The 15,383-nt window shown below is 40.1% G+C and overlaps 1 protein-coding gene across 2 annotated transcripts in view; it reads left to right on the plus strand.

The window, feature by feature from the left end:
* The first annotated feature begins 1,896 nt into the window (after positions 1 to 1,896).
* Positions 1,897 to 15,383, plus strand: part of HGF (hepatocyte growth factor) — a 156,040-nt gene continuing 142,553 nt past the window's right edge. For both annotated transcript variants that reach the window (XM_082256600.1, XM_082256601.1), the window contains exon 1: positions 1,897 to 2,430. In XM_082256600.1, the coding sequence (XP_082112726.1) occupies positions 2,244 to 2,430 (187 nt within the window). In that variant the 5' untranslated portion in view covers positions 1,897 to 2,243. The remainder of the gene's footprint in view (positions 2,431 to 15,383) is intronic.

The raw sequence follows: 15,383 nt of genomic DNA on the forward strand, positions 1-15,383 counted from the left end.
ATTTTTGAAAGTATTCTTACTTTACAGCATTTCTTCACACCTGTCTAAAACTTTTGCAAAGTAATGTATTTCTCCTTGGATCCACCCACTACCATAATCTTCCAGTGTAGCAGGGGTTATTAGAGCTGAGAGACCTGTCCGCATTTGCGCCCCTGGACCTGGCCCAAAGACAAATAGTGGCAGCACTGGCTCGCTTCCTAACACCAACCGAGGTATATAGACAGACAAGGGTAGTATATGGACAGGCTAGAATAGTATATGGACAGGCTAGGGTAGTATATAGACAGGCTAGGGTCTTAAATTAACAGGCTAGGGTAATATATAGACAGACTAGGGTAATATATGGACAGGCTAGGGTAGTATACAGACAGGCTAGGGTAGTATATGAACAGGCTAGAGTAGTATATACACAGGCTAGTGTAGTATATAGACAGGCTAGGGTAGTATATGGACAAGCTAGGATAGTATATGGAGGGACTAGAGTAGCATATGGACAGGCTAGGGTAGTATATGGACAGGGTAGGGTAGTATATGGACAGGCTAGAGTAGTTTATAGACAGGTTAGGGTAGTATATGAACAGGCTAGAGTAGTATATACACAGGCTAGTGTAGTATATAGACAGGCTAGGGTAGTATATGGACAAGCTAGGATAGTATATGGAGGGACTAGAGTAGCATATGGACAGGCTAGGGTAGTATATGGACAGGGTAGGGTAGTATACAGACAGGCTAGGGTAGTATATGAACAGGCTAGAGTAGTATATACACAGGCTAGTGTAGTATATAGACAGGCTAGGGTAGTATATGGACAAGCTAGGATAGTATATGGAGGGACTAGAGTAGCATATGGACAGGGGTGAGGACTGTCTATATAGATGGTGTATGTGGGGGTGATAACTGTATATATGGATGGTATATGGGGGGTGAGGACTGTATATATGGATGGTGCAGGGGGGGAGGGGGGAACTGTATGGATGGATGGTGTATAGGGGGTGATCATTTTATATATGGATGGTATATAGGGGGTGAGGACTGTATATATGGATGGTGCTGGGGGGGGGGGGGGACAGTTTGTATGGATTGTGTATGGATGGGTTGGTGAGAACACTTTTCAACAGCAGGTAATGCGAAGGCTCTGCCTTCAACCCCACGTCCATGTCCCTTCTGCTGCCAGTCAGAGGAGAGCACCTGGCAAGATGTCCCGTGTCCCATCTGCAGCACACTGAGTGGATGGAGGCACTGAGGGCAGGGGGTAGATGGGGAGGGAGAGAGGGAGAAACCTTGGCAGCAGGAGCAGAATTCACTGCGGACCCAATCTCGGTAAATACCAGGTAGGTGTCTACCCTAGCCCCTGCCGACTGCCCCTGACTGATGTGTGCTTTAGGCCAGTGCCCACGTTGCCTATAGGTGCGCCCGGCCCTGCCACCTCCTCCACTCACAGATGCTGTACTATTCTGCATTCATAAACTAGTTCTTATTCATATAAGTGAAAGTACAGCTTACATAAATGGGGGAAGAGGGGGGAAAGAGCTGGTATAGTCAGCACTCTTGATGAGTGTGTATACCAGGTCTATTAACCCCCACAGCAGATTATGACAATGAAGAGAAAGATCTTAACTAAGGTGGGAGCCAGCAGCACTTTTTTTTTGCTTGTTTTTTTAGAAACTTAGGCTTTAACATAAAAATATAGTTGTAAAAAAAGACAGATATTTTTAATTATCATCCAATGCTTTACAGAAAGATTCTTTCCATACTATTGAATGGCTGTTTGTGTTAAACAGCATACCCTACTTCTCCAGAAATGTGTTATTATGCAATTCCAGGCTGCAGTCTTCACTTTCTTGTGCTTACATTTCTTAGGCACTGTCAGCAGCACTCCAGTTGCAGTCACTCTGCTGGAGAAAGAACATTCGCCTTTCGTGCACTATGGTATAAACTTGCTGTCATTAAGTACTACGTGCTATGAAAGCTTGCTGATTTTCAAAGTGGGTGTGGAAGAGTCTTATCAGGATCAAATACTTCTCCATCTAAAATCTAATGATCAGATTTCAGATAAGATTTCACAGCTTCTTCCTCAGGGATACATAAAGCTCTGCAGTACCAGCGAAGCAGCCTTTAGGGGCTGCTGCTACTAAGCGAATCTCTAATGTATCTGTTACATGCAAATCCCTGGAACAACTGACATTGTAACCTACAAGCAACAGAGAACTTTTACCACTGCTCTCAGCTAAGAAACCATTCTTATGATTGCAATGGGAAAGGGGAGGAGGAGTCACTCAGCCTTAGCCAGAGTACTAAGAGGAGCAGCTGAGAAGCACATCTCTTTACTGAATGGTGCTCTGCAGTTAGTCAACATCCCTATCACATCTGCCAGGGTCAACATGTGGGTAGCAAAACTCCTGCTTGCCTTTCTGCTTATCCTGTGTGCAGGTGAGTTTTTTACATCAATGATGACCTTTACATTTCTTGCTTTATACAGCAACAATGATGCTCTCAACATATTTTTTTTTTTTGCAAATTATTTATTAGTTATGTGGATTATTTTTTCAAAATGAAGCAATTATTTTTAAAAGCTGTTTTGCGCACTGCATCATTTTAGGTTGATATTTGATGATTACAGAGGATTTATATTTGATTGTGTTTATTATAACCCCTTGTTTTTACATGCACATTATTGGGCTTCTCTAACAGTGCATGGAAATAAAGAGAAACAAAGCTGTAAAAAGTAATTGAAAGTAATTGAAACCATAAATCTTTGTTTTTTGTACTTAAACATCAAACACTATCTTTATTTTTAAAACTGCGGAATAATATCTATACTATTAAATTCTTAGATTTTATATTCAATTCTTAGATTTATACATAGTATGACTAAAAGGAGTATGTGATATACATTGAGCATTCCATTGCAGTGCCACAGAAATAAAATTGTATAGATCTAGACATTATTTTTTCAAAGTGTTTTACCCACCAGGCATTCATTTATTCTAATTTTACATGCTTTGTTTGTTGATCTGTTTAAAAATGTATTCACGTAAACAATCAAATATTCAAATTCTAGATTAATATGTTTTGATTATTTATTTATATACTATTAGCCTGGATTGTTAAATTAACTGCTGGGTTATGGGTTTATCAGTTGCATAGTTTCATTCTATAGGGCAAATCTAAACTTTGTCCAAGTTTGTCTGAATTAATCAGTCAATTCTCCTCTGGCTCTCTTTTCATCTACATCTGATGTGCGTTTTATCATGAGTATATGTGCTGCGGAAAGACTGATAAATTGTTGACCTGAAATAAAAAAGGTCACTTACTCACTGGGTGAATTGGTGCAAATGATCTGTATAGAATTCACTGCAGCAAGTTAGTAAAATGAACTACACAGAACTGATAAATAAGGCGCTTTTGGCTTTGGACTGATCTGGTTTTCCACCTAGAAGAAAAAAATGTGTCAGGTTACTTTTACTGTCTAAGTCACATGCATGTTTGGAATACCTATCTTCAGGCTATTTTAAAATCACTAGTGTCTGTATAGGTGCTATTATCAACACAGTAATACTTACTGTATATAATACCAGCTATAATTTATCAGTGGTGTTAATAGAACTTCAAAGGTGGAATTTACAAATACAATTTTGATGGATTAGCTTTGGAGTTCAAACAAAAATTGTACAGTGAAGCATTCTGGGATAGCAGAAATTGAAAAAAGGAAAGAAGCTTTTTTTTTTTTTTTTTTTTTTCTTTTTTATTCTTTAAACATTTACTGGGCAGTTTAACCAGTTAATTGTCACCCTGGTGTTAGTGATTTAATGTGCATTTTACCCCTATTTTTAAATTGTGCAGAGTATATATGTAGGCTACTTTAATAAAATGATGCATTGCAAATAGCTAATGCAAAGTCCTGACATTTCCCTTCTATTGTGTTTAAAAGAAAATCTGCTGTGAATGGTTGCCGGGGTTTTCAACCTTACATTTAACTACCAATTTGCATTATGGAATGCATGGAGTCTGTGTGCAGTTTTTGCTGCCACAGAATTTGCAATATTACAAATGTGTATATCACAGATTGTTGGATTATATTTGGCACTTCAGGCACTCATGGAAAGGCCTTCTGTTAGTTAGAAATTAGTTTTAGTAATTTTTTTACCGTGACATTAAAATAAGTTGATGGAAACAAATTAGTATATATAGTTATAAATGCATACGTTATATGATGTGATAGAATGGAAAAACACACAAATACCTAAATATATATTATTGCACAGAATAAGTACTGTGAGAGAACAGAACCTACACTAGTAATTGCATTCATAAAGCTGAACAAATGGCAACTCCAAAAAAAAAAAAAAAGTAAAGAAATTGGGTTTAAATTTGCCTACAAATATGTCAGGTCGCAAAAGGACCAACTAATCTCTGAAATAAAAAAAATAAAAAATAGTCTTATATTTTGTCATTGCTGTCCCCCCTAGACAAACTAAGATTACAGGGTTTCTGCTAAGTGCACTAACATGCATGTTCAGACAATCCAGGATTGCAAATGCAATCCACGATTGCCGGGATCACTCGCTGTTTTGTTTGTTGCTCAGACCTTCTTACCATGCCTAAGAGCACCTTAATTAAAGAGGGTCTGAAAATTCTATAAAAAGTTAGAAACGATAAATATATATATATATGACATATTATATATATATATATATATATATATTATATATATATATATATATATATATATATATATATATATATATATATATAAATATGATATATATATATATATATATATATATATATATTATATATATATATATATATATATATATATATATACATATATATATATGATATATATATATATATATATATATATAGTGCAGTTACATATAGCTATATAGTGCTAGTTCTCTTAGATGTAGGGGCTGCTATTTAGTGCAGGTTACCAGTTATTTGATGTAGGGACTGCTATATAGTACATGCTACTAGTCCTTAGATGTAGGAGCTGTTTTCAATTTTTTTTTCCCCGGTTAAGTACACTTTCTGCAACCATAAAAACACCTGCTGATCTTGTCAGAAATGTAATGATCTTTTAAAATCCTGTGCGCTGACTGAAATCTCAAACAATGATATCAGCCTTTTCAGTTCCCTTCTGGGAACTACAGAACACCTACTCCCTATGTGTTGGAGACAAGGAAAGCTGTCAGTGTGTGTAGCCCAAATCAGGGGGGCAGCCTAGACTGATAACACTGCTCCTCCGTAAATGCAGTGCAGGGAGGGAATGTTGTCACCTTTGGACAGGAAGTGTGCCACTGGCAGGATCACCAGGTGACAATGAAGGAAAAAAGTTCTGATAAAAGGAAACGAATGCAGCCACCAAACTTAAGGGCTTGTAAGCTGCAAACTATATATTTTTTTGTGTTTAGGTTTATTAGGTCGTAGTAAATTTATTGTGAAGTTTGTGTAATAACACTTTGATCCAATGTTACTTTATTTTGCATATTTATTTTGGGTGCATTTAGCAGCTGGAAAATACAATGTAGAATAGAAAAGGTACTAAAATTGTAAGGGATTACTTTTAAAAACTATGTGGATCTTAAAATGCATGTTTGATGCGTTAATGAATTATCTGATGATAATCTGGTGGTTAGCAGATGTACACACGTTTAATGATAGAACTCCTAACAGAGGCCTAGCTCCTTTGCAACAGTTTTTAAATGAACTTCTGTCAAATGACAAATAGCAAGATATCTGCAATGAGAAAATTGGTAATTTCAGGGGCTGCATCTGCACAGTCTAGTTCTGGCGTATTTGGCTCAGTATAAGTCATGTGACAGGATGCAGGGTGCATTGAGATAACTGAGATGTACAGAATTTGCTAACTTTTTAACCTTTTTTCTATTAGCTTCTTGGCTATTAATTTACCTTATTTTTTTTTTTTTGTTATGGGCTGGCTTAATTATTATTTTTTTTCTTAGTAACGAGACTGTGATATGAAAATGGGCTTATCCAATAAAAAGTGCATGTTCAGTTGCTCTTGTTTAGTTTAAATATGTGATCTAGTGATAGAATGCTTTCCAATGCATCTTTATGGTTTGCATAGGTAGAATACAATGTTCATTAATCAGTTTATCTTTGTAGGTAAAATGTTTTAGTAAGATGAATTTAAATATCCAGAGAAAACAGGATTATAAATGTTTGCATATGTGAGATTATCCTTGTAGTTTGGCCATGTTCTTATATTTTGCAGAGCAGTTGCTGTTATAATGACTTGACAGCACAAATTGTGTACCAACCTATGGTTTGTGGCATCATCATGTTGCCTTGTTGGCTACTCGAAACACAATGTAGCTGTGTTGTAATATTCTCCGAAATGACATTGAAGGATCATTAAAATGGTATGGTGTATTGAAATAGACAGATTTACCATGGCTATGTGTAATGGTCTGTAACATGCAAATTGGTTTGTTCTGTTGTAAACATCACAATGTGGAAGCGTCATGTTATTTATGAGTTATGTGTCATTTGTTTGTTAAGGAATATGCCAAGAGCATTTAGCAGTAATCTGGGGCATATTTATCTGTGTGAATTCCATGAATGGACATGTAAGCATCAGCAGCATGTGTAGTTCAATGGGTACAGCTGTATTTGGAGCATTGCCAGTGGCCTGGGTTTAATGCTGTTGCATGTTGTTATCTGTGGAACATATGAACGCCAGCCTTGCTATTTATAACATGTTGAGGTTACAGAAATATGGCTTGAAGCTCTAGGAAAAGAACATTTCCCAAAGAATTAGATCACTTTGTAACTCAATTAAATAAAGATAGAGCTTCTTTATGTATTTAAAAGAATAAAGCCAAGCACATTTTGTGCACAGCACAGTGCAGAAACTTAAGATATATATATATAAGACAGAATGTCTTTATAATTTGTTAACAGCAGTATTACTTTGTATTAGCATATAATTGCAACCAACTTAATTGCTTTTATAATGATTTTGATCAGGATTTTGTAGAATGGGTCTTTAAATGAAGGTATCTTTTTCAGGTTTTGGCTATTGTGTAATTTGTATATATATATATATATATATATATATATATATATATATATATATATCCTGCATGAAGATCCATAGTCAAAGATATAATGTTTTGGGAATCATACTAACTGATTATTTTATTTTAAAACCAAACCAAAGACCGCATAAAGTGCTGAACTACAACCCTCTATCCACTACTGGTGAGACTGTGGAGCCTCTACACTTTACCTCTATGCTTTTAGAGGTTTTCAATAATTTCTGCAGTCCAATTTGATTTCTGCAGTCCAGTGTAAAGAGACTGTAAGATACTGTAAAGAGACTCCAACCTTCATACCAGACCTAGGCAAATCAGTATATGCTCTTGAAAAATCGCTTTTTAAAATACTTTCAGGGAACTTAATCAAAGATTTTGTATTTCAACCTGGCAGTGCTTGGCTATAACATGCTCTACTTTTTGTGTGTTATATATCCCTGACTGTGCCCATATTTCTACAGTCTTATTATTTAGGAATTAGAACATGCAGAGAGAGAGAGAGAGTGTATGCATAGCAAAGATTGATATGTTAGAGGCTATAGTTTTACCCAGAGGCATTGTAAAAGTCCTGTTTGAATCCAAAACAAACTGAGATAGGTCCTTGTTACTCATGTTTATTTTCTTTACTGAGATGTCTGGGCATGGAACCACACCTCTGACAAAAGACGCTTTCCTTGTCTACCTCTCCTTCAGTCCCCTGGCTCAGGCATTTTGTTGAACCCACAATCATATTTCTGTGATACTGGCAATATCATTGTAACTGTTCTGCCATATTGTACACTTATGCTATTGGCCCGAGCAATCTGTTTATGTTTTTCTGTGTTGTGGGGTCAGCTCCAGATTGAAAGTAAGTATTGCAGATTGAGCTGAACACCAGGGGGCATTGAACAAAAATGAGAATTAATTTTTAAGCTTTTACGAAGCCTAATCCTTAAAGCAGAACTTTATTTAAAGAGTGAAGTCTCACTGGTTCACTCCCTCCCCCAGCCTCTAACTGCATTTTTTATTGCTACCAGCTCCCACCTCTATCCTTGCTTAGGCAAGGATGTTGTCCCTTGCCCTGCTCCCTACCCCCCCCCCCCCACAGCCTCCGGAGTGTCATATACATGGTAAGGATTGAGCTGAAGAGGGGGCTTCTCTTGCACCTCTTTTCCAACACCCCTGGTAGTGATGGCAGGAGGTGTAAGGACAAAGATTGGCACAAGGGCCAGTGTAGCAAGCAGTGCCAACTGGTGTTTGCAGGGAGCAGAAGACCATAGAAGACCATAGACCAGCAGGCAGGAACCAGGAACTGGAGCACAGTGACACTTGATCAGCAGACAAGAGCTTAGCCAGGACAAAAGGTCCAGAAGGCCATCAACAGCTGGGCAGCGAAGTACAGAAACATCAGGCAGAGACAGAGTCAGAACACAAGCCGGGATCGGTACACAGTCAGGCAGCAAGGTACAGGTGCTGACCAGACATACAGGGGTAGGGAGTTTCAGAGGATGGAAGAGGTTCTGAAAACATCCTAAAGGAGAGCATGGGAGGAGATAACAAGGGAGCTAGAGAGCAAGATATCTTGGGAGGACTGGAAAGGACGATTTGGGCGATATTTGCAGATAAGGTTGGTGATGTAGCTAATGATGTAGATAAAGTGGAGTACTGTGGATGGCTTTGTATGTTGTGGTTAGTATTCTGAATTTTATATGTTGGGCTAGTGGAAGCCAGTGAAGGGATTTAGAGAGGGGCAGCAGTCACAAATCAGTTAGTAAGGTGTATAAGTCTAGCAGCAGCATTCATAACAGACTGACGGGGGATAGCCTGTGTAAAGGTAGGCCAGTGAGGAGGAAGTTGCAGTAATCAAGATGGGATATAACCAAGGAGTGAATATGTTATTTTGTAGTATAGTTAGTCAGAAAAGGGTGAATTCTGGAAATATTGCGAAGGTTAAGGTGGCAAGATTTAGCCAGTGATTTGAAGTGAGGACCAAAGGCGAGGTCAGAGTCTAGGATTATACCTAGCACCCTGGCATGTGCATAGGGAGCTATGGTTGTGCTGTTGATCTCAATGTTAAAGTCATGGGGGGGGGATGAGGAGGAGGAAATATTACAAGATCAGTTTTAGAAAGATTACGTTTGAGGAAGTGGTGTGACATCAATACTGATATATTTCTGATACATGATATAATACTGATGTAAATTTCTGATACATGAGGAGACCGAGGGGGTAGGCTGGGGAGTAGAGAGAGAGATCTGGGTATGATTGGCATAGACGTGGTATTGGAAGCCACGGGAGGTTATCAACTGGCCTAAGGAAGAGGTGCTGAGAGACAATGAGAGGGGCCCAAGGATTGCATCTTGGAAAACCCTAACAGTAGTGTTGTAAATTATGCTGAAAGTGCATTGAGATAGGTAAGAGAGGAACCAGGAATGGGCAGTGGCGCAGAGGTCAAGGGAATGGAGTTTATGAGGAGGAGCGGGTCATTAACTGTGTCAAAGGCAGAGGAAAGGTCTAAGAGTATGAAGTAATGACCATTGGCTTTAGCAGTTAGTAGGTTGATCTATTAAGCTATTCTCTTCAAGATACCCTTGCCAAAACAACCAATTGTTGTCTTTGATTACGATGCTTGAAAATTGCTAAGAGTTATTTATTTATTTATTTCAATAAACACTTTATTGAAAGCATGTAACAAGAAGGATACATACAACAATATTATTTAAACAATGTTTGTACAGAATTTGCAACGTAGGATTACATCATATATGTCTAATAAAGGATAAGACGTGTCTCATTAACCATACAATACAAACAAACACATACAAGAAAAGGAGAGGGGGAAAGGAGAGGTAACTAGCAGGGTACATGATTATCTAATCAAGAAGATAACTGCACATTTTCCCTCTAACATTTATAATTCCCTCTTCCAATCCTATTGAACCACATTGCGATGTATTCTTGGAAATAAGAAAAGAAATCCCGCTTGCAAGGCAAGAGTACAGATCCTAATAGGAGCGCTAATGGTGCGGGACCTTGAAATAGAAGAGAGAGAGGAAAAAGGAAAGGAGTCAGGAGACTCCCCCCGAGAGGGGGGAAAGAGAAAGAAAGAAAGAGAAGAAGAGAAAAAAAAGTGGGGAGGGGGTGGTGGAAGGGGAAGATGGTGAGAGGAATGGACAGAAGGAAGGGTCACGAATGAGTGACATAAGGGGAATATCTAGAAGGTATGGCCAGACCGAGGAATATTACCACTTCTGCATCATTTCCTTGGCATCTCCAAATAGAACAAGTATGTGTTACAGACAGTACCTGTTGGTATCACTAGGAATAATCTAGCGATAATAGGTGTTGAAATAATCAGAAGTCTTAAAGTGGATCCAGCTTGCCCATGTGTTCATCATGAATTTTGGTAGTCGCTCCTGTGTTATATAAATAAGCTCTTCCATTTCTTCTATTTTGGAGAGCCTGGCGAACCATTATCTAAGCTTTGGAGCTGAGCCAGATCTCCAGTGTATTGGAATACAAAGTTTAGCTGCATTCCCCACCCACATGGAAGAACAATATATTTTAAATATATTTTAAAAAAACATTCTTAATTTATTTTTCCCAAATATATTGGAAATATATTTGAAATGCTACAATTTTGGCCATATTCAATATATTTCTAAAATGTTTTCCCTAAATATATTGGAAATATATTTTTCTTTCATATGGGCATGTGTATGGCCAGAGATTTATGATAATCCTTTTTGGGTAAGCGTGTGTGGTGCAATAGATACTGCGCTGGGGAATACTCCAACGGTAGCATGGTTACATGAGTGATCACCTCATGAACTTCTTTCCAAAAGGGTTGGAGGGCCTTGCATCCCCCCCCCCCAAGTGTGGGGCTTCGTGCCCTTGGCTTTCCCACATCTCCAGTAGGTGCTTGGAATGGAGGGGGAGAATTTATGTAACCGGAAGGGAGTCCTATACCAACGAGTCTCAATTTTGTAAGAATTCCCCGGGATAGCTACATTAAGGGATCCCTTATGTGTACATTCATTAATTTTGATCCAGTCATCAGCCACCAGAGGGATCTGAAGTTGCCTTTCCCATACCAGCTATGCTGGTTCTGGTCTGTCATGGGGGCTGCCAGCAAGCAAGGAGTAAACATAGGAAATTAGATGTCTTTGCGGAGTAGAACGTGTGCACAGGGATTCAAATGACATAAGTTGCCTTGTCCAAGTTGGCGTCCTGGACAAGAGGAAGTGCCTCAATTGTCTATATGCCCAGAACAGGAAGTGGTTAGAGGAGGACGTGGAAAATAAGTTCTCATACGTGCGAGGGATTCCTTTTGAAAATAATTGATATGCTCGAACTTGGTGAGAGGACCATTACTGGCATAAGAATGAGGTTGAATTCCCTGGGGTGAAATCAGGGTTTCCCCATAAAGTTGTAAATGGCCCCAGGACTGAGGAAAATGTAGGGGATTTTACCACCTTCATTAAGGATGGCTGGATAAGGGGGTGTGTCAAGATTTCCTGAGGCCAGTGTTTTTGGAGTATCCATGGTAAATCGCCTATTGAGTGTCGTGCAAATATATTTTCTATGGGCATCCATGGCTTCCCGGCCCCATGAACATTCCAGTCCACAATCCTGGTGAGATGACAAGACAGATAATATTTCCGGCAGACCAATTCCACCTTACATACTCAGGCGGGTCAGTCTAGCATACTTAATAAGGGGTGGGGAGTTCCTCCATATGAAAGCTGAGCAGGCCTTCTTACAGAGCGCAAAGATGGATTGGGATGGTCTGCATAAGATACAAGAAGCGTGGAAGGAGAATCATCTGAATCAATGCTGAGTGTCCAAACCACAAACATTCAGGGTTGTCCACCCCCCCCCCAGGTCCTTCTGCGTTCTCCGTAAAAGAGCTAAGAAATTACGAGTGTATAGATCTGATAGCCGTAATCTGAATTCCCAAATAGGTTATGGCTTCCTTTTTCATATAAAGGGAATGGAGCATTGACAGTCCTCAGCCTCCTGTGGTGTAAGGGAAATACTCAAAGCATGAGATTTACAGTAGCATAATTAATCTTCAAATTGAGAGAGATCCAAAATGGTCTATATTTTTCAGTAGATTAGGAGGGGGATATTGGGAGACATCAGGGTAAGAAGGATATCATCTGCAAACGCCGCTACTTTAAAATTCTTGTCCCCCACTTCCTTTAATATCAGGATTTCCACGCAATCTGTTGAGGAAGGGTTCCAGTGTTAGCACGAAAATCAGCGTGGACAGTGGGTATCCCTGCCGTGTTCCTTTGCTGATAGTGAAGGCATCCGACAGGTGGCCATTGACCCTTAAACTCGCGCAGGGTGTGTAGTGTAATGCTAAAACATGAGACAGCATGCAAGTCCTGAGACAAATGGTCTCCAATACTGCAAGCATATAGTCCCAGGCCACTCTGTCAAACGCCTTCTCAGCATCCAAAGACAGGAAGAAACCCTGAGTGTTTGAGGTTGTCAACCAATGATGAAGTTTCAGTGCCCGAATGGTATTGTCTCTCGCCTCCCTTCCTGGCGTAAAGCCCACTTAGTCTAGAGAGACGAGAATTGGTAGAAGCGGTAGCAACCTATTGGCCAGTATTTTAGCATACAATTTAATATCCATATTAAGGAGGGATATAGGTCTGTAGTTTGTAACCTGTGTCGGATCTTTATCGTCCTTTGGTATAACCATTATGTGGACTTCTTGCATGCGGCCTACAGATGTATGGGGGTCAGCAAGGGCATTAAAAGTAGATGTCAGCCTAGGGGACAGAACCTCTAGGAAGTATTTGAAATACTGAAGCGTGAGGCCATCTGGCCTGGGACTTTTGCCAGGTTTCATTTGTTTTATAGCTGTAAGTACTTTCTCTTCAGATATTGGGTTTTCCAATTCCCTGGCGTGTATCCCGGAAATCGGTTTTGGGCAATAACTGGCTAGGAAGTCTTTGATAGCTGCTGATCTGACCTCCGGAGGAGGTAATCTTGGGGACCCTGAGTTCTAGTTGTAAAGCTTTGTATAATAGAGTTCAAACCATTTAGCTATATCTTCATTGTTCGAAAAGCACGTACCCAGACTATCCCGTATCTGATGAATTGTAAGAGAAGATTTAGAGGCATGGACTGCCTGAGCCAGGAGCCTTCCACTTTTGTTGCCTTGTTCATAGAACACTTTCTGACGTAGCACATATCGTCTTCTCATGCTTTTCCCCAGTTCCTCTAATAGGAGGGAGCGGGCATGTAATAGGTCTTGTAGGACCCGTTGTGATGACAAGCATTTGTGTAACGCTTCCAGGTATTTCATTTTGTCAAGAAGCAGGCTTTTTTAGCTTTCATGGCTAAGGCTAGAAACTCCCCCTGAATCACACACTTGTGGGCTTCCCACAAAGTAACCGGTGAGATGTCTGGGGTTTAATTTTCTGTAAAGTAAAGTTTAAGGTGAGTCTCTAATTGGGAGATCATGGCCTGATCTTTTAACAATGCCGAATTCAGCGGCCAAATCTTTGACCGAGAAGTGTGTTCCTGAAGGCTCAGGGTGACCAGGATGGGATGATGGTCCCAAAGAAACATTGGTTCTTACGTTGCTTGTTTGAGAGAGGGTAGTTCCGATTGAAAGAGAAAGAAATAATCTATACAAGAGTATTTTTGGGTAGGGAACGAATAAAATGTGTAATCCCTCACTGAAGGAAATAATGTGTACCACGTATCGTGCAAGGAAAGCGCTTGTAGCTGCAGCTTAATCTGTCAAAGCGCACAATTTGGCATAGTGGAGGTGCCTGTGGAGGTATCAATGTCAGGCAGCAACGGTACATTAAAGTCTCCTCTCAAAAGGACCAAGCCCTCCCTGAATGAAATCAAGATATTACTTATTTTCCTAAAGAAGGAACCCTGATGGGGGTGGCGGTAGAGAAAGATTGGAAGGAGAAAAAAGGAGGGGGAGAGAAAATGGAAAACCCCAGTAGTGAAGGGAAGGAAAAAAGGAAAATAATGCAGTTAGAGTGCAGTTAGAGTTAGATAAGCAAGTTAGAAGATAGAAAAGATAGACTTGTAAGATTTGTGGAGTCGTGTAAGGGGAGATATTCCACCTCAAGGGGAAAATGCTGGGAGGTCAGCAAGTACTCCAAAGAGCTGCTGGTTGGGGACAGTATGTGGACTGGGTGCACTTGCGATTGCAAGCTGGAGGACAGTAATGAAGTTATTAGGTTGGGGACATCAATAAAGAAGAAGGATTCAGGGAAAGATGGGTATATATGCCCTTATACTTTGCAGTACCTCAGTTAATCTACAGGAAACTTCATAACAGTTTAACAAGTTAACAGATTGAGAGAGACAAATAACCAGATTGCCCTCCCGACACAAGCCCAAGAGAAGATATTCTCCAGACACCTTGCCACTGCAAGGTAATATGAAGATTAAGGTCAAGTTCCTAAAATCATTCAGTATTAATTGTTAACCCACTTAAGGATATGTTCAATTCAAAAAAAGGGAAAACCACACAAAGCACACAAACAATTAAATCATTTTGAGCAGATAACGGCCATGGATCCAATGGGCAGGGGGAACGAATGGATAATACCAATGTCGACTGCTAGACACATCGGGCAATAGCACCTATCCAGCACTACCCTGGGTTGTCCCGTAATGAGGCAACCCAAGGTTATTGTTTCTCATCAGACTCTGGCAAAGGTAAAAGAGCACATACACTAACGTCTATCTAAGTAATAGCTGTATCATCCCCATCGCCCATGGACCCACAGCCTCTCAAAGCATGTTCACCAGAGCTTTACAGGTTGCCACTGGAGTCCTCTTCCACTCCTCCATGATGACATCACGGAGCTGGTGGATGTTAGAGACCTTGCACTCCTCCACCTTCCATTTGAGATGCCCCACAGATGCTCAATAGGGTTTAGGTCGGGAGACATGCTTGGCCAGTCCACTACCTTTACCCTCAGCTTCTTTAGCAAGGCAGTGGTTGTCTTGGAGGTGTGTTCGGGGTCCTTATCATGTTGGAATTCTGCACTGCAGGCCAGTCTCCAAAGGATAGGGATCATGCTCTGCTTCAGTATGTCACAGTACATGTTGGCGTTCATGATTCCCTCAATAAACTGTAGCTTCCCAGTGCCAGCAGCACTCATGCAGCCCCAGACCATGATACTCCAACCACCATGTTTGACTGTAGACAAGACACACTTGTCTTTGTACTCCTCACCTGGTTGCCGCCACACACTCTTGACACCATCTGAGCCAAATAAGTTTATCTTGGTCTCATTATACCACAGGACATGGTTCCAGTAACCCATGTCCTTAGTCTGCTTGTCT

The sequence above is a fragment of the Pelophylax lessonae genome (genome assembly GCF_965119305.1).
Source record: "Pelophylax lessonae genome assembly, chromosome: 4".
Classification (NCBI taxonomy): domain Eukaryota; kingdom Metazoa; phylum Chordata; class Amphibia; order Anura; family Ranidae; genus Pelophylax; species Pelophylax lessonae.